At 34.9% G+C, this 23,434-nt stretch overlaps 1 protein-coding gene across 4 annotated transcripts in view; it reads left to right on the forward strand.

Moving 5' to 3' along the window:
- LOC115451827 (uncharacterized protein DDB_G0287625) overlaps positions 1 to 23,434 on the forward strand; it is a 178,534-nt gene that overhangs the window by 35,521 nt on the left and 119,579 nt on the right. For all 4 annotated transcript variants that reach the window (XM_037443104.1, XM_037443106.1, XM_037443103.1 and 1 more), the window contains exon 2: positions 10,938 to 11,093. In XM_037443104.1, the coding sequence (XP_037299001.1) occupies positions 10,962 to 11,093 (132 nt within the window). In that variant the 5' untranslated portion in view covers positions 10,938 to 10,961. The remainder of the gene's footprint in view (positions 1 to 10,937; positions 11,094 to 23,434) is intronic.

Here is a 23,434-nt window from a genome sequence, read left to right on the forward strand (position 1 = left end):
ATGTTTGTTTGCGTACAAATTTAAAAGAAACAGTGGGACTTTATAATGACCGAAGTTGTCCTGGTCTCTTGAATGTTTCGTCTAGAAATTTCTAAATGTCTGATTTTGGAATTAAATGAGTGCTATTTCTTTATAATTGTAGTTCGGAAGACTTAATTTACACAAAAAATAGAAGAAGCAGATAACATTGTAGAAAATACTTATATTTCCGTCATATAAATCAATCGTTGTTTTCGTTGTTCATATTCGTAATCATGTTCTACTGTATTGCCGGATTGTCACATCTATAAATATACAAAGAGACGACCAATTACGTTTTGACACTATCAGTTATTGAGACACTTGAGCTTATCTCGGGAAAGGATGCTGTCAGATACGAATCTTTCACACCTGGCGGGAAATTTCTACTGCGAAGTTTCACTTATCTTATTTTTTTATAGGATGTTAACAAATTGGTGTGACTCGGTGCATTGGTGGTGCTTCTTTCGTAAAATGCTTGGTTCGATTTCCGGGTCGTGTAAAAATAATTTCTAACTAAATTAAGCGTAAGTCGTCTAAGATTGAGGCATCATTTATCACTAAAAAGAGATAAGGTGGTAGTGGTAGGAGCATGTCAGCTTACCCATTCTGAGCCACCAGCGTGAGCTTATGTATTTTTGTATAGTAGTAGCAGCTTGTAATTTTTTTTTGTAGATGTATTACCAAATGAGAATTTTCATGAATTAAAACAATGTCATACATCAAATCCCTACAAAAGAGAGCTGTCATACAAAACACGTTACTATGAATACGGTAAATTGACATATATTTTTATTAATGAACGGGAACACCCACTCAGTTCATTCACGTAGTAATGGATAGTTCGAGTATTGTCGTCTGTTGTACGTTTCCATTGCAGGGAACGATACGAGTTATCACTTAAGAATCTGCTTTAACTTATGGGGCGAGTGTATACACACCTTATTTTGGATGCTGTCAAGTATTCTCGGGTATGTCTCAATATCGGGCACAAATGTTAGACTCTGGGTTGATACAGAAAAACCCAACACCACTTTGCCCTACTGAGATTTGTACCCGAGACAGCACTGCAGTCGTTTCACATTTGCAAAAATCATTTTTCTATAGAAAACATTAAAATACACAGCTTTTGTTCTCTAAATAAATATTATCATTGACTGGGGATTTCAGCGTGATTACCATAAATGAGATTTGAGACGTAACAGAACAAGGATGTTTAGCATCGATGCAATGGCTTAAATATGCTGAAGATTTGACATCGTGTCAACATCCACTTAGATGGATTTAGTTCGACATTTGTCTCATTGTATGTAAATTTAGCTCAAGGCAGGCGGATTGCGAGGCGGATTATCAGCAAAACATATGTATTACGCTGATAATAACTAGATATTGTGTGATAACACGATTGAGTTTTATTTTTTCTATAATTGAAACATTTTTAGGCCAAGCATTGGTCTTGATCTTAATTCACTGATAAAAAATTAGAAGGTACTTCGCTTCCCGATTACCGCGACTGTTGATTGTAATATCAGTTAATATTCGGTCAACTTACGTACAGACTTAAAAATATTTATAAGTTTTTTTTATAATTTCTAATGCTTAGTTTAAATAAAAGCACAACTTACACAAATTTGTACAATGCCAATTTTAATAAAGGATCCAAAACCCTATCCGCGGATCATTGGTAAGAATAATTTAATTTATATAAATTATCACTGGCATATCAACAACTTTATTTTGATAGACGATTATTAGCTGTCGATCGAACGTTTATCGTCAGCTCACCAGACAATAGTGAACCAATTTCGCTAACAAATGGTTCCAGTGGATCTAAAACTTATAATTGCGATGTCGGATGTCAATGGGATCAGTTTCATATCCCGCTCACTATATAATAAATGTGAACGATATTTGTCGCCCACGAGAGCCTGCTGATTTAGCGCTTGTGTTAGCGATCTAGTTCTTATGAAACTTCTGCAACCGGTTGCTGTTGCTATTAGGACGTTGTACACACGTTTGAATTATAAATTGGAATATTAATGTTATTATGATAAGTATTGTATTGCGTTTGAACGTTTGAAGGGATGAAAAAAAAAATATTTCTATTTCAATTAGAGTTTATTACAATGAATTAATGAATTGTTTCTCACTGACTAATCTAACTTCTTACTAATGTTTTTAATGCTAAAGTTTAGATGTTTGGATGTTTGTAGAAGTAAACACAGAAATAGCTGCTTTGATTTGGATAAAATTTGGCATACGGATAGACCATGTTCTAGATTAACACATTGATTACTTTTTATCCCTGCATCCCGTCAAATGCAATGCTATTTCACTATACGGGGAAAATACTCCTTAACTTTAGCGGTAAATTTTATTCAGAAATCCGAAATGTTTAGTGAATAAAACATCTCAGATTTGTGGAAACCGCTTAAAATTTCCACAAAACACTTAATTTATAAATAACCGTTTTATAACGTTAAACTGACTAATCTGTTTTAAGAGAATGCATTATATGTGAAACAGATAACGTTTAACACATTGTTTAATATTCATGGAGAAAGTTAACAAGATGAAAGCTCGTCGATTTATGTTGATATGAATGAGCCAATGCGCTGGTAACATGCATCTGATTATGTTTAACTTTGGTGAAATTCGTAATAAACATCATCTTATTTAACTACAGGCTATTATAAAAACGGCATTTTGTTTTTAATTCTGAGATAAGCATGCCATGTTATAGAATGGTTATTTTTGTAATAAATCACTGCAAATAAACAATTATTTTAAAATTAATAAAGAATAAAGCAGCTGTAGTAAAATAGCGCAATGGTTACGTAGTTCTTCCTTTAAAGGCTCGATATGCGTGGTAAAGACATCGTAGATTATTCGTCTAGAATAGATTACCCATCTGTAAATACATGGGTTTTTCTTACACAATTTGTCTGGATCTGCATCCGCGAGAGATGTATTATCTAAGAGCATTTTTAACCATAAATAATTAGTAAATTATATGCGGCAGACGCTGTAGATATTGTCTAGAGTGGACTGGTCGGACCACATGCGAGTTTTAGAAAACCATTCGCTTGGTACTGATCCTGTAGACTAGAGAATTCACTTCAGGGATCCCTTCCTGTCCCGTCGAAAAAACAAAGCCCAACCCACATATGATATAATAGGGGGTGGAGAATATGAATAGGTCAATTAAACTGGAGTAGATAAAGAAAACCATGAATTCAGAACTCACTGTGTTAAGTATGAGAAAATTTACGGAGCCCTGAACGTATTTCTTCTGTACTTTCGTTCCTAGTTCATTTTCATTCCCTCTATGACTCATGGCATTCTTAATTCATTATTGAACACATGTATTTTACCCGAGGTTTTTTCGATAGACTTACACATAACATAACACTCTGCCGGCCCCTTAATAATTATAGGTATGGGCTACGAAAACCTTGGGATTGCACTTTCTTTGTGGATGTAGATAGAGCGGTTGTACTTGCCTAGACGGACTCATACGAACGACCTACCATCTGAGTACATACAGCTAAGCAAATGACTATAAGTAAATAAATAATATTATAGTTCGGTTAAGTCTTCGTTTATTAAAATTATTAATAAATTACACATTCAAGACACGTTAACGCAATTGTTATTCAAAACTAATCTCCATTTAGACCTATTAGCGTGAATAAACGTCAATTAAATTTATTAATTAGAACACTTCAATATCACTTATTTGTACAATTCTTGGATTATAGAGTAACAAATAGCGTCCAATAAAACCACTAATTCTAGTATTACTGGATTTGAATCCACTACCGGCTTATGAACTTTCCCTTCATTACTATCTGGGTGTTTCGAACTAATAACAGACGATGTATCGATTAGTCTCTTTCGAGCTCATTTTCATTAGCAATTTGTTATTGTAATTTGCATCTTAAACGTATGACTTAAGAGCCTCTCATTTATGCTGAGATGAGCTGAGGACCGGCTGAATTTTGAAACTTTAGAGATCTTATGAAAATAAGAACCCTTCATAATGTTTAACGAGTTTTAATACGATCTAAACAAACTATGAAAATTTAGTACGGAGACCAATATTCCTTGCTAACATTTCACTATTACAATCAGTAAGACCTAATATTTAATTATCGTAGAAGTATATGTTTTTAGCTGTCAAATGAAATATTTCTTATAATAATTCTTGCAAACATTCTTGCAGTTGGTTGTAACAAGATTTTATTAAGCGACCATAACTGCAGCAGCGTATCAATGCGTATCTGTATGCAGATATGAAATTTTCACAATTTAAATCAACTTATAAACTCTTACTCGGTGCAGACAAGTGTACAAATAAGGACAAGTGAACATATACCTTTAATTATATGCTAAATGAAATCAGATGGAACTGGTTTGCGTCGACGCGTAGGACTTACTAGATGTCTTTTAAATAGCCCGTGTTATAGCTTATACGGTAAATGTGGACGTAAGATGATTCTGATGACCGATTGATTGCAATTCTGATTTGCCGACTTCGTTTGATATTATAGAAACTATTGATATAGGGAATGTATTGAATAAAAATCCACGTGGAATTATGAATTTTATACTTATATGAAATACATGTGTGGAAATTTATTAGAATGAATGAATTGGAAACGAATATGGATGTGATGCATACTGCGATTAATAATTTTTATGTTTATTTGTAAATGGAAACATAATTCGTTCCTACATAGCTAGGGTAACTACTGGACGTAATACGACTTAACATCTCATGTTTTAAGATACCAAACAATTATTTGTAGTTCAACGTGTTGTATGGCATTTCTACTGTTTATGAGCGGTCGTATCGCTTACCATAGTTATTTAAAACATTTAAAAAATCTCCGATGTTATAATTACTTACAAGGATTGTTTTCAACCTGACACGGCAACTGTTTTCATTGTACCTCTATTAAGTGTGGTGAAGTCTAAGCAAAATATAGACCAGCAAATGAAATGATATATCTATTTCATGCTATCTGAGATGTCTTAGTTATGACGTTAATGAGGATAATCCTTAACAACTGCATCTGGCGATAAAATGTCGTACTATTACTTCATCTAATGTATGTTTTACTTCGAGTCTAGACTTAGCTTCGTGACTAGTTATGACTTAATAAGTCATTAAAAGAGGACTTGAAAACCCCTAGTACATCATTTCTACAATCGTAAACAGACTAGTTTCAAGTTTGAGTAAATTCTTTCATTGCAGTGGTTACTGGTTTGCGTTTCTTTAGCATCTTAGCAAAATCGATCTCACAGGTAAGCCTGAAGTCCATTTAAATGCATTAGCCGATTATCGCGGGGATTACAAGTTCTCGCAATTTGTTATTACGAGGTATGACTACAAAGTAATATCAGTCTTGTACTATTATAATATGTAATATCAGTACTGTGCCTCTGATAGTTGGGACCCTTTTCATTAAGAGAAATTAGGTATATCGTAACACATGGCACCATGAAATCATTTTAATGTTTACCGCCAAAATGTGCTTCATTTAACAGCCATAAGCCATGTAACTTCAATACCAGCGTGCGTATCCTTTGTTCAACCTCAAGTCAGTACGCTATAACTTTTCGGCAATCTGGAAATTTTGGGAGCGCTGTTCACTGTTTTTGGAAATATAGAAGTTTTCTGAACGCTGCAATATTGGATTTATATTATGGTGCACGTCCTGCTCAATACAGGTGATATACCAAGTTACTACGAGCAAGTGATATATCTACCAAGCTGTATGGAGACCACAGTACTCACTTACACGGTAGGAAGAAATTATTATATCATAAAGCGCATCCTATCAACGCATAGACATAAAACAAACACGAACATCTGTGACGTAACGCGCTCGTAACTCTTGCACAAGTGAAATTGGCGTTGATGCCGTTTTAATGGCGCTGGTGTGGCACGACCTTAATATTTGAAATGGAGTGATCTAAGTTATACGCCAAAGTTCAGGTGGAGTTTGATTGGGAACGTTTGGCGGGGTCAGTGAACGAGATAATTGTTTACAAATTTGTATCATGTTTATTTTGTTCAGTTGTGTTTTAGTTCGTTTTCATCGTTTGGAATATTTTTAAGCAGTCGAAATAAAGTCTCATAGTAAATGACGTATAGCTTTCTGTGAAATAATTTTGCGAATCACTTCACTACTTCTGCAGATAATGCTTTATAAACAAACTCACAAACAAACTTTATGAGGTTATAATACGTTTTCCTTTAATGTAAACAGTTTTTATACAACTCAATGAGACATGCTCATGGTAGGCGCCGCCAGCCCATAAACAGTAGCAACACCGTCCGCTTTGATTTACACGGCACGACATGGTATCGCACTGCGCCCGCGCACGGAATTTCACTTCTTATACTTTTAAGCGTCTTCCAGAAGGAGGTTCTCAATTCGCGTGTTTTTAGTCAAAACGATATCGTTTTTTGTCAAAAATAAATATATCTAGTATATGAAGACTTATTATAATTTTGGCTAAGATTGTACATACAAATATTTTTATGGTTATGGATCTGTAATTATTTAGCTAAAAAGAATTTAAAGTGTTGCGTTTAGAGTCCGATATCGACCTTTGAACAAAGTTAATAAAGTTTAATAATAAAAAAAAAATACTGTTCTCTATGATTTTGACAGCTGTTATTTAGCACTTTTTGTACGATACGTAATTTCTAACCGCGTCCTCGTACTTCAGCGTTTGTTTTTTTTTTATTCTAAGTTCATTAATCTTTCTTATCCGGATTTAATTTTACATGAACTAATCCTTATTTCTTTTATTTCTAATTTCTTCTTATTTCTTTTATTTCTAGTTTTATTTCTAACCACAAACGAATCATGCGTTTGCCAGTTGGTGTTCATAATTATTCTTGAGTTCTTATACTAAACCAGACACGAGTCTTAAATCGAGTATAAATAAAAATGAGTCCACTAACCCTTACTATAATATTATTTTCCCCAATATCTTTGAGTTATGATGTTGTATATTTAATGTAAATAAAATTTAATAATATTATAATATATGATAATATCAGAACTATGCTACATACTGTCCCACCGCAGCACTGGGCACGGGCCTCCTCTACTACTGAGAGGGATTAGGCCTTAGCCCACCACACTAGCTTAGTGCGGATTGGTAGACTTCACACACCATCAAAATTCCTGTCGAGAACTTCTCAAGTCTACAGGTTTCCTCACGATGTTTTCCTTCACTGTTAAAGCAAGCGATAATTCATAAAAAATACACACAAATATTTAGATAAGTCGGAGGTTTGTGCCAGTGGCGAAGGTGTTCACATAAACTGATTTCTGCCAGCCTTCTTTTATGTAGAATTTATGCATATTAGTACCTTTATATTGTGCCGCGTTCCCTTTCGAAGAATTTCACCACTGTTGTGTTCCCTTGGGATTTGAACCTGCGGATATTCGTCTCGATCCGTTCCACACTCAACTAGGCTATCACCGCTCCTATAAAATTTATACAAATTTAATTATATAATATCGTTAAGCTCTACCCACAACTAAATATTAATATTTATCGCAACCAACATTCAGATAACTTTACAATGCTTAAAATAGTTCGTGCTTTTGACCCAATCTGCCTTTCGAAGGTAAATTGCTACATTTGAATATTGAAATTGAAAACTATTCACTACGTTATTACTCATTGATATTCGCGATATAGTTATTGAATACGAAATTCTCAGGACATTCTAGCGACTGTCATGCGGTCAACTGCCGGATTGCCTTTCGCAGAACATAACTTGATAGACCATTATTTCAATTGCGTAGGTATTGCCAGCATTGTTTATCTAATACCATTAAAATAAATAAACAAATTACCATAAAATATTGTGGTTGTACAGAATATCTCTTCCCGACGGACTAAATCAACGAAACTTATATAAGTGGATGGAAAAGACATTGTGCCGGCTTGGATTTATGGTGACCACTGCACTGCGTAAAGTGAACTTAATTGTAAGGTAAATAGTTCATCAATATCAATGGATAATGGTCGTTAATGCGTCGCAACAGGGTCTAAAGTACCTGCAGGCCGGTATGCAAAGGAGATAAGCAATACACAGTTTGTGATTATGGAAATGCGTTCGCTAAAAGCTGTCGACTGAGAAGCTGAAAATTATGTAGCCTTTACATAATTGGTCCGCTTGCCGTAGTAATGTTGTTTATTGAGGATTTTTGGTATTTATTATTCACCTGAGTTAATTAGTTATCGCGTAGTTACGTGGATTTCGTGAAAGTAGGCTCAGGGAAAAATGTATCATTCGAGAAAATGCCGTTATTTCCTTGTTAATTACTGTTGGATCAGACAAGTTTATAAGCATTGAATAGTACTTATAATTAAAATTCTCATTAAATCCGAATGAGATTTGAATGGTTAAAGTTGTGAATATCAGCTATGCATGTAAACAACGCGTCGTAAACACTATTTCACTCGAAGTGGCTACCTTGGCGACAAGACCCTTTCTTCCACTTGTCTGTCTGGTCTGCCGCTGTAATAAGCCAGTTTAAGAATAGCTTCACACGCGTATGTTTGTTAGGATCCAATGTTTATTTCGGTTCATTAAAAATCCATAGTGTTGTTTTCGTAAATCCATTTGTTAATTATATACAAGCAATAAAAACTGATTTCATAGTTTGATAAAACTATTCTTACTTCGTGTGATGACCTTTCAGGCGATTTTTCGCACCTAATTCGAACTATGTAATCAATTGCATTTAAAAGTGTAAGTTCAACAGCATCGACAGTGAAAAGAATTTGGAGGTATGAATCCTGATAATTAGTTGTAAGACGTGATTCTTAACGAAGCAAAACAAGATTTTCAATTTATCTTCAGTTTGAGTCGAAATCCAATTATTTTTCCATTTATGCGTGAAAACAATATAATGTAGTGTAACCGCAAACGGTAAGGACAATGTAAACAATACTTATCGCCTTGCCCCCAAACTGTCATGTCAAGGGTCCTGACACCATTGATGTGATACTAATAGAATGGACAGAGAAAGATTTGTTTCCATATTTTGTAAAAAACAACTGGTTTAAACAAAAAAGTAAAGCAATAAAATAAAAAGAAAATACCGAGAATGTGGAATAATTAAATTGCAGACTTCAAAACCTAATAGAAAGAAAGACTTTATTGCTAGGAAAAACAAATTACGAATACAAAATGTACATGAAAAACAGCATAATGCACCATGAACAGGAACCCTAATTCAGACCTATAAAGCCAGGGCGATCTAATCAATACTAACATGTCGATACTTTAGATGAGAGTTTAGGTGTTTTGTTTTCTGTCATAGTATTATACTGGACCCAGATAATACAAAATACAACAAGGTTCAAGCCTACAGGGTCGTCGCGCCCTTCATCAGTCGTTAGAATTATGTCTGTCGTTTGCTTCGTTCGACAATCGACACAATTATGCCGGCCTGTCTGATTTTCCACGGTGACACCGTACCGTGGCGCCAAATCGGCCGTCCTTTTACTACGTTCATAATACAATGTCAGACACGATCAATTCCAAAACATTATTCATACTATTGTTTCGAGAGTCGATTGTACTGTTTTGGCCAATGCCGCGGATAAGGGGGCGATTAGTAACAGATATTGTCTAAGATATATGTCACTTTCCGACCTATTTATGTGTCAGTGTGGGCCTTTTGTGCCATGTATCATAACTGAGTCAGTGGATGAATGGCTTTAATGTCTTGTTTTGGGCTTTATTACTATTAAACGATAATAGAGGTTGAATCACTGGTGCTGAAGTAATCGTTTGGTTGTTATTTTATGAGCTTATGAAGGTATTTATAACTGTTTACGATGTAAAATAACTACTAAAAGTAGAAGGCTGTTTATGATGTTTAAAATTTAAAGAGCATTTTAGGCGTTCAATCAAATAATTTTATTCAGTTGCACTATCAATAAATGCTTTATTATTCAATTTATTTAGTAATATAAACTACCCTCATCTTTTTTTAAGTCAGTTAAACAAAACGAGTTTGTTTCATCGTTTTCACCACCTAGCGAAGTTCGTTCATTAAGGCCTGAAATAAATTCTTATTTACTTATTTGTCTTGACGTGATCCAAACTGCCTCTCATTTTAGCCAACACAAGATTTAGGAATACTGTCAAATTAATATATCGCGTATAATTTAATTACGCTACAATTTATGAGATGCGGATTCCTTCGCCGCCAATATCCTACCTATACTAATTTACGACGCTTGCAACCCTACCAACAATGTTTTATCCTACTTTATAGGGCTTAGTTTGGCGTGTCTAGTCTCCTCTACATTTAATTAAACATGAGAGTAAACTATGTGAAATGCTAAGCGTAAAATTTGTCTCGAACTAAAATACAAAACATGCGCGGTATTGTTTTAGGAAGTTAAGACAGGGGAAGTTATTTTGTATCTAGATTATATAATAGGTGGTTATAGTAGTTTCTAGTAATGTTGGATACTGATTATATAGTTGTTTTTTGTAATACAATCCATGAATTAAACAAAAATTATACTATAACATATAAATACTGTTGTAGGGGCAATGCGCGCTGCCTGTTGTGTACAAATGTGTTAATAGTTTTTATGGTACCCCGTGTTGCAACCAATAAATCATGTTTAGTTCAGTGCTTTTAATTAGAGTGTCACAGAAGATCTCAAAACAAAATACAATACTGCTTCACATTTTTGTGCCAATTATGTTTATTTACGAAACATTATTTTATATGAACTTTAACCTAAATAACCAAATGTATTAAACGCATACTCAAAACAGACAGACGGGCTTGTTTGAGAGAACTAATAATATTTCCACTCTGTAGAGCTTTGCCTCAACTTAAGTATTGTTGCAGAGCATGCCGCCGCCCGCGTGAGTGATGAGCGGCCGCGGAGCGGGCGGGCAGCGCTGCCAGCTCATCCTGCAGCGTTGCCTCGCGATACAACTCACGAAGCCAGGCAATGCGCCCGACGACTTTTGGATGTACGACTCGGGATACCTCTTGTTTCAGGTGAGTTTAGTTATAGTGAATCAGGCGAGTCAACTAAGCGTAAGGAGTAACAAAACAATTCAAATGTAATTTTGTACCATTACATTCAAAGGGTTTCATCACATTGAATTCCGGTCGGTATTGTGCTGTTCGTCATCTGTAGATCACATACTTAAGTCAGATTTTTGTGCATACACGATATGATTCAGGATAAATGCCCTACAGAATTGCTGTAGCAAAAAAACGAAAACTATCACAAAATCTTTACATCGTATTTCTAATATTGCAAATCGTCTGTAAATAAATTAATATCCATTTATAAAATGAAATCCGCTATCAGCATAACACTCGTCCTAACCATCACAGTGTAATTGTTTATTGATCATACTGTCACAGCTGATGGGATCCAGCTGGAGCGTCAGGGCGGCTATCAAATGTAAACTGAGTCATGGAAAACATCCTTTGTTAGATGGGTTCATTACCATGAGTGCTTTTGAACGCTCAAGATGTCTGCGATAATGGAATAGACAGCTAGACTCTATTATCCTATTATAATTAAAGATTTTTCAATGCCATACTTCAATGCTAAAGTGAATACACAAACTTAAATCGTGTTTTCGTTCCTCCACCAGTCTTAGATTTTTTTAATACCATTTCTCATTTCCTAGTCCAAAATTATTCGAGGGCACACTCCTTGTCTTTATATGATGCATTGCGCTGTTAGCCAAATTATTAACTTTTATTTACTTCATCTACTTTTCAGTATCTTTTCGGTATTCTTAATGTTTCGTCTTATCTTTAATACACATAGTCATCAATACTTCTTCATTGTACAAGTCAGTAGTTTAATATTATTGATTTGGGTCATTGTAGCATTACCTATAATTTCTTTCATTGTTTATCTTTTATAAACTTGCCTAAGGAATCTCAAGTCTACTGAAAGAATTGATATACATTTGGGAAACTATCTGCAGGACATGGCAATGTAAATTTCTTTGTCACCAGTAGTATACTAAGTATAGCAGTTTGGATATACGTGCCGACGGGTGATGTGCAGCAGACTGCGTGGGCGGTCCGGTATTAGCAATGATTTATAGCTTACGAGATGAACGAGATGTCGTCTCGTCTGGTCTCGAAAATATTTGCAAATATGGTTACAAGGAATTTGAATGAAAATGGTTTTTTTTAGAAGTGCAACGTAATGCAAGTAGACGTAGTGCAGGATATGTTTTTTTAAAGATCAGAAAGCTAATGACTTATTGGGTCATTGGTGACAGAATGGTGACATTGAAAGTCATCATACTGTCAGAATTTACTAGGTACTAAAGGAAATGTTGGTGGGTTGCCGGCCTTGTAAGAAACACCTTCAAAATTATTTAGGTTTCTTCCAAGATTGAACGTGCAATATCTTTATCACTACTCTCTTAAAACCAGTTTAAAATTCAAAAGTTACAACTTTGTGCTTCGACCAATTACGAATGATTTATAAAATATTTGTTTTTGTTTTATAAACACACAATTTTCCGGTAATAGTTAACTTCCTTTGCCTCAAATTGTTGGTTTACTTTTTTAAAATAAATACTGATATATTGCCATTCACTGCCAACAATTCGGTCAAAGCAGACCTAAAGAGCTTCCCTAATGATCCAATGAGATATCTCAAAATAAATTTGAAGTTCATACGTAGGGTTACCACTCATTTAGAATTCTCCGAATCTGTCCTAGTTCATAAGGCGATTGTGGTATCAGAACTTTCCGAATGCGTCAGATGTAATTTGAACATCTTTAACGGAAAGTGCCGGTTTTGTAAAAAATACAAAAACGAAAGACTGCAGTAATTAAATTTGTCTTTAATTATAATTGCGAAACTGTAAAACACGTTCCGTTTTACCCAAATATTGTTTTTTTACAACTATGTCAAACCAATTCGGGTGATGGTACAGTCAGCCCATATTAACGTATACGTGGACAGACAGACGTCCGATATTAATTACTTTTTAATTCCTACATTTTGTCTTATCCACGTCTCCATTAATTTGGAGCAGGCTGTACATATACAATATACATGGCCCAAAACCGAGAGCGTTGTTCCGATGCGGTGCATTATCGGAGCTGTCATTCATTTAAACCGAGCTGACTGACTTCATGTGATTCGGTGCAAGCGAGCGACTGATGACATTGATATGTATGAATGTGGCCTAATTTTATTATAGCGTTCAAATTTGGGGTTTTAAGTTTTAACTTCTGTTGTGTTATGTGGTCCTAGTATTTAAATATGTGTTGTGAAAGTATGTTTGTAAATATAAAATGGGCAATATGGTGAGAGGCTCGATCCCTATCAGATCATGGGACGGAATACACACGATGGAAAATGGGCCAACACCAGTTGCGCCTCTGCCTACCCCTTCGGGGATAAAAAGGCATGAGTGTGTGTATAAAAATGGCAATGTCTTTCTGGGTCGTATTAATTATAATTAGATATATATTTTACTTATTTCTACAACTGTATTCGTAAAGAAAATTAATAAAAATACGTTACCACTGCTAACTAGGGCAAGATGACATAGAAAATAACAATAACCCGTTATCTCTTCTAACTTGAAACTGTGTAATTGAATGCATAGCTTGATATGTGATACTGACTGGTCAACTGCGACAAAGTTCACACATTCGCAGTTATTTTAACGTTCATCAATCTATTTTGTATCTTATAGTCTAGAGAACAGAGTGTGATATAGCATAATAAAAATAGTGGACTGTAACATAACCTTATGAGAGTAACCTAGATTTGATGAATAATTTCCGCGGCGCAAGCGGTTTTTATTTTTAGTGGCCACTTCCTTAACATCATTGCGTGGGGATATCAGTTATTATTATAATTCATATTTTTATTATACAACTGTTTTTTTATGCAAATTGTGACACTATTTAGGTTTCTGGTACATAGTTGTTTGTAATATATTTATAAAATTAGCACTCAGAATGTGACCGCAAGTTTGCACAGTGTATTATCACATTGTGTTTTTGTACATCACAAATTGTCCCAATTGAATGGACTGGACATTTTAATGTTTTATTTATTACTTAAAGGTTTTCCAAACTTAACACTGTAATTACAATAATTAAACTAATAGCTAAAAGCTATAATGTAAGTCGAGTTATGAAAACTCAACATGTATGTAATTTAATTTAAAAGTGATTTCAAGCGTATTTACACACACTCATGCATGGATAATGTACATTTCATTTTTGTGTGCATTTATAAGTTCCATTGAAAAGCGCTCTGAGTTGTGAAAATAAGATGCAATGAGGATTTGCAACGAGATTGGGTGCGTCACGAATTTCAAATTCCTTACTAAGCACGCGATACTATGTAACAACGGAATCATTTTCATTTATATTATATACGCGTTACTACTTATATATTATGTTCATACTTTTATACCTGAAGGAATACTGAATATAATATGGACAAATGATGGTATCCGCAAATGGTGTACCCATGAACATGTAATCATGAGATGAAGCTCAAAGCTCATACCATTAAGGTATAAATTCCAATTACCTCTGACTCTCATTTTGCAAAATGAAAATACAAATTTTACTTTCTGAACTTGGGAGTGTAACGAGGAAGCCAAATGTAAAGACTAGATCAATCAGATGATTCAGAATCACGCCGTGCCACAATTTTGATAGGTTGGTATTTTAGCGAGGCTGGTATAACAAAAACCTTAGTTAATTACCACGCTCTTCACGGTGCATTACCGGCTATTCCACGTTGGCACCTCGATTCGACCCGGGAAATGAACCCGGAACTCTTGTTATTACGATTTAGTTCGTAATAGGTAAACAATTGGTGCGATTCGTGTACTAATACTGTTTTGTATACAATGTAGTGTTTATTGTTTGTTGCCTTGTTATTGAAGGATGATGGTTTCTTATGTTTATGCGAATATCAGACATTGAAATAAAACTATTTCGCGGATTGTATCGCAGTTTTTATATTATTATTGGAACCTGAAAGACCGGCTGCCAGACTTCAAGATACTGTGACATTTTGCGTAGATTGGACCGTCCATGGCTAATTTAAAAAAAATATATATAATTGTAAAATGTAGGTGGATATCGTAACTTTGACTTTTCGGATGACTAACACCTCAGGCCGCCCCGTGACCACGAAGGCTGCAATGTCTTTGAAACTTTGGGAGAAAATATAATATTAAGGGACAAATTTATTAAATACTATTTCTCGTTACTGAGTTTCGCGAAAGCCCAAACATTCTCATATTCCGTAATCCATTCATTTACATTGGAGAGCACATCAACGATTCTATACTACAAGAATTGTAGGTGTTTACGGTCATTAGTGTTCACTTAACACGATCTACTTGTTCGAGTACTGACCAATAATACTATAAAAAAAATTACGCGTGTAAAAGTTTGGAATAAATATTTACACGGTATAAAAAGTAGTCTATATCATTCAAGAGTAATGTAGCTTCCTATTAATAAAAATATCATAATCGCTTTAGTAGTTCCTGAGATTAGGGCGATCAAACAAACAAACTCTAGTTGTATAATAAATTAGTATAGATTTAATCGTACGATGCCATTTTAATGCATCGAACACTTTTAATCGCCAATAAACGCTGCGACCTGCAGTTCACATTTAGTTTCATCACAGGCTATGTGGCAGTTAATTTATCGTAATAGCTCTACGTGTGAGGGCATAGTGTGAATGTGTTGGATTTCGTTAGAAATCAATAATGAAGTATTGTCTAGAGATAAGTTTTTATTTATTTAAAAGACACACACACATAATATCACGCATTAATCCCCAAAGGGGTATGCAGGGGCGCAACCAGGACACCCACTTTTCGCCAAGTGTTCTGTCCCATTATGTGATCGAGCCTATCGCCATATCGGGCACAAATTCCAGACTCCGAGCTGATAGTGAGCAGAAAAAACCCAAATACCACTTTGCCCGACCCGGGATTCGTACCCAGGACCTCAGAGCGCTGCCATATCGAGCATGCAGTACAACTACGCCACCGAGGCAGTTTAAAAGATAGTATATTTTATATTGGGGTCCATCACCTCGATTAAGCCAGTCCTGCCAACCTGTTCTGATTTGGCATTCTGGAGAGTAATCCTTGCCGATGAAACCAATCCATTGTCATGAATAGAATATTCGTCGTTGAATTAGTTTTTCGTGTTGAAGTATAGTGTTGGAGTTGTTTTGCTTGCCATTTTTTAGCATGCTACCCTGATGCCTTGTGAAAACATTGTTATTGTTTAGCATTAGGAGTTTGCATATGCAATGGTCAAAAGATGAGTTAATTAGTTAATAATATGTGTAAATATGATCTTTTTAAATTGACCCTTACTGCAAACGTGTAATTTATCAACAAGACAACCCAATCCAATAAAAAGCTAGCTAGTGATTGCAACAGTTCAATACACAATGCATTCGCAGACGGCTTTTGTTTGTGCGTGCTGTGTGAAAACTGAAATGAATCCGCGCGGCACCGCGTCATTTCCGCCCCAGACACCCTACAGCGTTCCCTCGGGACCCTTAATATTTACATATAGTTTGACAATGGACTTGGGGCTATTTTACTTGTCATGCCAAAGAATACTCGTACATGGATTCATGTATCACGCAGGCTCTAATAACATTCAGATCAGGCGATGAAAAAATTTTTTGGCATTTTAAAATTTATAACAGGGTTGTGAATGCTGTATTTGGAAAAAGGATATTTTTTTTCAATAATTAGAGTTATTTAAATTTCCCTATTTATGATTATTAAGTACTGTAAGATTTAGATGTACTTTTGGAGTAGTTTCAGAATAGTATATTAATTAAATCGTTATTGATATAATAATATCTAGATATACTACAATTTTATTCATAAGTTATATTGTATCTTAAAAAGATTTTATGTTTCCCAATTGGCTTTCTATTTTATTAATTGCAATTTATCCGCTTTCCAACTGCAAGGACGATGCGGTTGCTTTGTTTTCCATTTCACTGTTTATTTTTTCTTTAATAATTGAATAACTCTACGTTAATGAGAACAGAGTGGTCACGGTAGATAATAATTGTGGAAACTGTTAGAATTGTCGCCGTAATACGCCCTTGACATTCTGTAATCCAATTTGTTTTGCACTTTTGGTTTATTTTTATATGATTTAGAATTGTTATTAATTATTAAATTATAATTAAATGGTTGGACGCACCTGAGTTTTGTTTAACCAAACTCATTTACGATGATAGTTTTAATTCGACTTTGGAATCTTCCGGCACACCTGCTTGTTAGAGTACCTGTTATCCATTTTAAACGGTTAATCATGTTAGTTGTTTCGTCATACATCATATTTACAACAAATATTAGACTTCAATTGTCATAATGTTTTATTACGAAAAGATCTCTTTTTTTAATTTGGTAAGTATAAATAGCACATGTTTACACTAGCTTTGATTAAAGTACCACAATATTACAGAAAACCGTGTTTGTGGAGAAAGAAAATAGCGTTACGAAATTACCTAACTCTATTATGTTCTAATAATAATAATCCATTTATTTCAGAACATAATATTCCATAGTATAATGTTAGCATAGTTACAAACAAGGCACTTATGATTTATTTTAGTATATATAATGCAATCTACTTAAGGAATCAATTAGAGGACAATCAAATTTTGTTGCAATGACACGTAGGAGACTGTTGGTACTGCCGCGTAGTCTATGCAATTTAGCATAAATCTCTCAGTAAACTAACGTCTCATCTGTCCACGCGTTCACATGCCGATACCGATCGCGTTCAAAGGTTAACCGAGTTATTGTCCAAGTGTTAGCTTTAATTTGTCACGGTTAGAGTTAAATTAACCGTGGTTAATAACGTATTGTGAACGCGTTGAGATAACGTGTATCAACTTTTACATCGATTTCTAACGTTTTGCGGCTTTCGTGGGAATTTACTTTTATGTTTGAATGGGATTTGGAATATGTTATGTAATGTTTTTTTCCACTGCTGGGCAAAGGCACTCTTTCTTTTCTTTTGTCCGTATACTATGTTAACATAGCCTTGAAAGTTATATGCCTTTAACAACTCTTGCAGATGGAGTTAACTTTTTTTAACAACAAACGCTTGGCAATAACACTGAGGAAATGAATACCACATCCTTCTCGTTTGAAATAAATGAGAATACTTACCTATTTTCTATACTCATTTCTTCAACTAAAATATTATAGCTGTACTTTATAACAAACGTTTTGTAGGTTAACGTATCCATAATTTTACGTTTCCGTGTTTTCCTATTCGTATTACGACTGATCTTGCGGTAAAGAAATTTCTATTCTGGTTCCTACTTAGGTTACTAGAAAACGTAAGTGTGAGTCAGTAACCTTCATAAATATATCTGGTTTACGCAGAATTATCTCAAGTACTTTTGTTTATTGATCACGAAGCGACAAACCGGGTTATCTTGAACGTATATTTAAACCAAATAATGCTATTGCATGAGTAAACTATACGATATTTAAAAAACTTAATTATATTGGGACTGATATTAGTAACATGATTATGACTCTAGTTATATGTAAAGAGATATACCTTTTAATTATATATATTTAATGTTTTTATGTATGTGTAATTTGAAATTTGTCCTGGGTTCAATAGATAGATAGATGTCGTTGGAAAAGAAAATGTGGGTTTTTCTAACATTATTTTAGATGCCTCAAGGGGCGTTAGGAAAATCTCAAATATGGGCGAGAAACAGTGTTGCATCGTACACACCTCAGGTGGGATAACTCTTAAAAGCTGATAGAAGATTTTAAGGGTTTTGTATACTGTATGCATAATCCCATTATTAATTTTTAAGATACTGTAATATGCTTTACATAATTGTATCAGTAGCTATCATATTAATTGAATGTTTATAAAAAAATAATTTGATACGTAACGTGAAGCCCTTTCTAATAATCTCACGCGGAGAAATCAATGAAGATTTCATACGCGCGTTTAATTTTCCGATAGAAAGTATTCCAAAATTATTTCCTTAATTAGTGTTTACTTTCTTTTATGACGAGATTTGATTTACGGGCAAATGTTCTAGTTTAGAGATTTGGAACGTACCAATTTTTTTTGACCAAATAAGACTTCCGAAGGTCTGACGGATTGATTCAAATTACAAGAACGTATCGATGATTCTTGTGGATTGAAGCTTCTTAAGTATTAAAAATAAATGACGTTACGAGCAAGCCTCTCGCCTGATAATAGTCAAAACTACCCATAACAGTTGTTAGGGAATGTAAGGTAAATCGCTTCCTCATGCTATCAATTTTGTATGATTGACGCGTTCAGTATCATGGGATGATAAATCGAATATTGATAAGAGATAGGTCGATTTTCCCGAAAATAGTACGAGTCAGTATCATGTGTATTTCAAAAGGCACCGGTAGAAATTTAGATCAGAGCGAAATGCAACTTCTTATTAGTTTAATTTATATTACGTACTAGCTTCCGCCCGCAGCTTCGCCCGCGTGGATTTCGGGTTTCAAAAATGGAGAAGGTGCTCAATTTGTCGGGATGTTTTTTTAATTTATGGTGGTATGCAGGTGGTCCGATTGTCCGGTCAGGGTCTGATGATGGGATCCTGGTGAAATCGAAGGAACTTTTAACCATTAAGGTTGCACACGAAATGACGGAAGCTTAAAAAATGGAGTAACTTCTCCCGTTTTCCCAACATTTTCCATCACTGCTATGCTCCTATTAATTGTAGCGTGATGAAAAGTACACTATAACCAGCTCAGGAGTATGAAAAATAATTGTACCAAGTTAAGTTAAAATCCGTCGAGTAGTTTTTGTTTCTATAACGGTTATACAGACAGACAGACAAAAATTTTACTAATTGCATTTTTAGCATCAGTATCGATCCCTAATCACCCCCAGTTATTTTGGAAATATATTTCATGTACAGAATTGACCTCTCTACAGATTTATTATAAGTATAGATATGCAAAAGTAGCTCAAAAATTGTCCATAACGAAAACATGCATTTTAAAAGTAAAACAAAAGAAATAATATCGTGAAGCCAACCAAATAACTAATGATATATTAAATTTTGTGACTGTTCAATTTAGTCGGGTCCGCGATATCACTTTTGTTGAGTTTCAGAACGCGACATTACATTATTATATTCTGTGCTCCAACGCACACTGCTTTGATGTTAGGAACACACCTACATTGCTTAGACAACAGTGAACTTTATACAATAGCAATAAAGCTCAAATTGACTCTACGTATTAGTTAGAAAACGTTTGTATGGGAAATAGAAAAATGCTGTTTTGAGGATTTTCCCGGCAATTATTCGAATTTTTCTCACCTTTTAAATCTTCCCTAGACCTCCACGAATAATTCAAGACCAAGATAAGATAAATCCGTTCAGCCGTTCTCGAGTTTTAGCGAGACTAACGAACAGCAATTCATTTTTATATATATAGACAAGGGATTTTATTCTCTATGACAGTCTTAATTCGTAGGGCCGTGTTACGTTGTCTTAGTGAAATTTGCGTGGATTGGTATTCGTTATGCCAATTTCTATTGATTAAACGCGACGTGTTGCGTTACGTTTTTGTTACGGACTGTCAAAATAACGTGCGGCATAGAAGTCCCGTATTATCATCAAGATAGACTCAACATTGATCGATATGAACGACACTTACTAACATAGTTAATTTTGTTCTTAGATAAAAAGTTCGTGATTGAAAAACTCAACAAGTCGCTCGGGGCAACAATAAGACCTCGTTGTGACGTCACAAGCCATCAAAACGCAGACCGGAAGGTGCGCTGTTAATAACGCTAATGTCTTTTTATATTTTTCGACGGCGTAACAATTATAACAGTTTACATGTGCAATTAAACATGTTGAGTAACAATACGTATAACTGAAATGGGCAATTATTTTAGGGTGTGTACTCGAGGTAGGTTTTGGATGTGGACCCCCCAATAGCATTATCGAGTTTTATTAGAAGACTGGCAAATCTGTCGTGCCTACAAACAGAGATAGTATTAATTTTAAATTACAAAGCCTGGGTAAAGAATGGCGCTCGTGATCTCAGATATTGGATGCTTAGTTTTGCAAATTTACATCGGCTAATTATATAAGTACGTGATTAATTTCGGGTTGGATTTCAATTAATTTCTGCTTTGTGAGATGTTTAGTTAACAAGATACGATTTAGAAATCTTTTGGAAATTTAAAAGTTTTTTAATAGGATAAGCCATTATGAATAAAGTGCATTGATGCATAGTAGTTAAATTCTGTGTGAATAGGGGCGCATTACTTAAACCATTCACTGTTCAAACACTGAATTAAATATTTTTTTATTCCATAAATAGATTTCTGAATGCGTGCCCGATCAATTATAGATCCAAGTAAGATTGAATAGAAAGCATTCCCGTCGATTCGGTCACGATTCAGAAGAACTACGTATTAACTAATATCGATATAATTATCGAACGATTTATAGATCTATTAACTTATCTATTCGTATCTGGGGCGGTCTGGTGAGTGTAAATATTGAAGCTGATTTTCATAAATCGAAAACAAGGCGGGTGTTTATGCAAAATGAATTTCGATGAGTGCCAGTAGCGTGTAAAATCGATTGTTGAGTTTCAATTAAATTCGATTATCAATTGAGCAATCGTCCGTCAAATTGGCTCTATGTATTGTGGGGTTTAGATTAATACTACGTTTGGCGCCGCAATTTGAGGAACCGAATGCTTGTGATGTAAAACGAATGTTTTTAATATTGGTGTTTAGGACTGCCTCGGTGGCGTAGTTGTATTGCATGTCCGGTACAATAGCGCTCTGAGGTCCTGGGTTCGAATCCCGGGTCGGGCAAAGTGATATTTGGGTTTTTCTGCTCAGTATCAGCCCGGAGTCTGGAATTTGTGCCCGATATGGCGATAGGCTCGCCCCTATCACATCATGGGACGGAACATACTTGGCGAAAAGTGGGTGCCCTAGTTGCGCCTCTGCATACCCCTTCGGGGATAAATGCGTGATGTTATGTATGTTTAGGAATCACAACGTGAAGTACGCTAACGAATTTCTAATTCGTCCATATATTCTACGTGATTACCGGGTTTTCGTGTTAACAATAGGTTATTGGATATTAGTGGCGAAGGTTGAAATTGGTCAAAAGATAACCCGAAGCAAAAAATCGCGGCCAATTTAACATAAAAACAAAAACTATCACAAACGTAAATCAACCTAAAAGGGAAGCCTGTATGAATCGGGTTTTATGGACGCTTCGCCATGGATAGATAGCTGGATTGAAAAAAAAATGTTAAAATGTAATATTTTTAATTAAATCCATAAAATATGTAAAACTCATTTATGTAATAAGTGATATTGTCTCGCAGATTCTTGGTTCACAAGTTTGTTCAAGTTTCTTAATATCAACCTCACCTCAAACTTTAAAGTCACACCCTTTTCAACTTTAAGTAAAATATATTAAACGCAACAAATTATAATAATCTCTTTCTCATCGCCAAATTGAAACATGGCTGGCGCGTGCGCCTATTTTTAATAAAAGAACGATCTCTAGGTTATTAATCATAATCGTTTAGGTCCCCGCTGACGATCTCTTTGTCGGGAGAAAGGTGTTGCACAACCGCATTGTATTTTGTAATTATTTTCAATTAAATGCCTGTCGATCGTCATACATTGGATATTAATTTGATTTTTTTGACGTGAATGAGCCTCCAATTCTGTTTAATGGTCTGTAACATCGCTTGTTACGTACAGTGATTGGATTTATTAAGTTTTGTATGATCCAATTTGTAATTGCCGTTTAATTTTGAATGTTACGTTATCAAGTATTTTTTCGTCAAGAATATAAATTTAATTCAAATATTGCGTTGAATAAGCGGCGAAAGCCTAGTTGGGTGTGGAACGAACTGCCGAGACGAATGTTCGCAGGTTAAAATCCCAAGGCACACAGCTCTGACTTTTCTAAAATTATGTGTGTATTATCACTCGATTTAACAGCGAAAGAAACCTGTATACCGGAGAAGTTCTCTATACGAATTTTGAGGGTGTTTCACACAATCTACCATTCCGCACTAGGCCAGTATGGTGGACCAAGGCTTAATCCCTCTTAGCACTAGAGGAGGACCGTGTGCAGCAGTGGGACAGTATATAATACAGGACTGATAATATTTTATTATTATATTGCATTGAATTGTAAATAGTAAAATGAATTAACTGAGAACGCATTTTGAAGCAACAAACAGTATGCGTAGAAAATGAGGTTCTATAAATATAAAGGCCTGATGACTAGCTCCCTGTGT

The sequence above is a fragment of the Manduca sexta genome, chromosome 26 (genome assembly GCF_014839805.1).
Source record: "Manduca sexta isolate Smith_Timp_Sample1 chromosome 26, JHU_Msex_v1.0, whole genome shotgun sequence".
NCBI lineage: Eukaryota > Metazoa > Arthropoda > Insecta > Lepidoptera > Sphingidae > Manduca > Manduca sexta.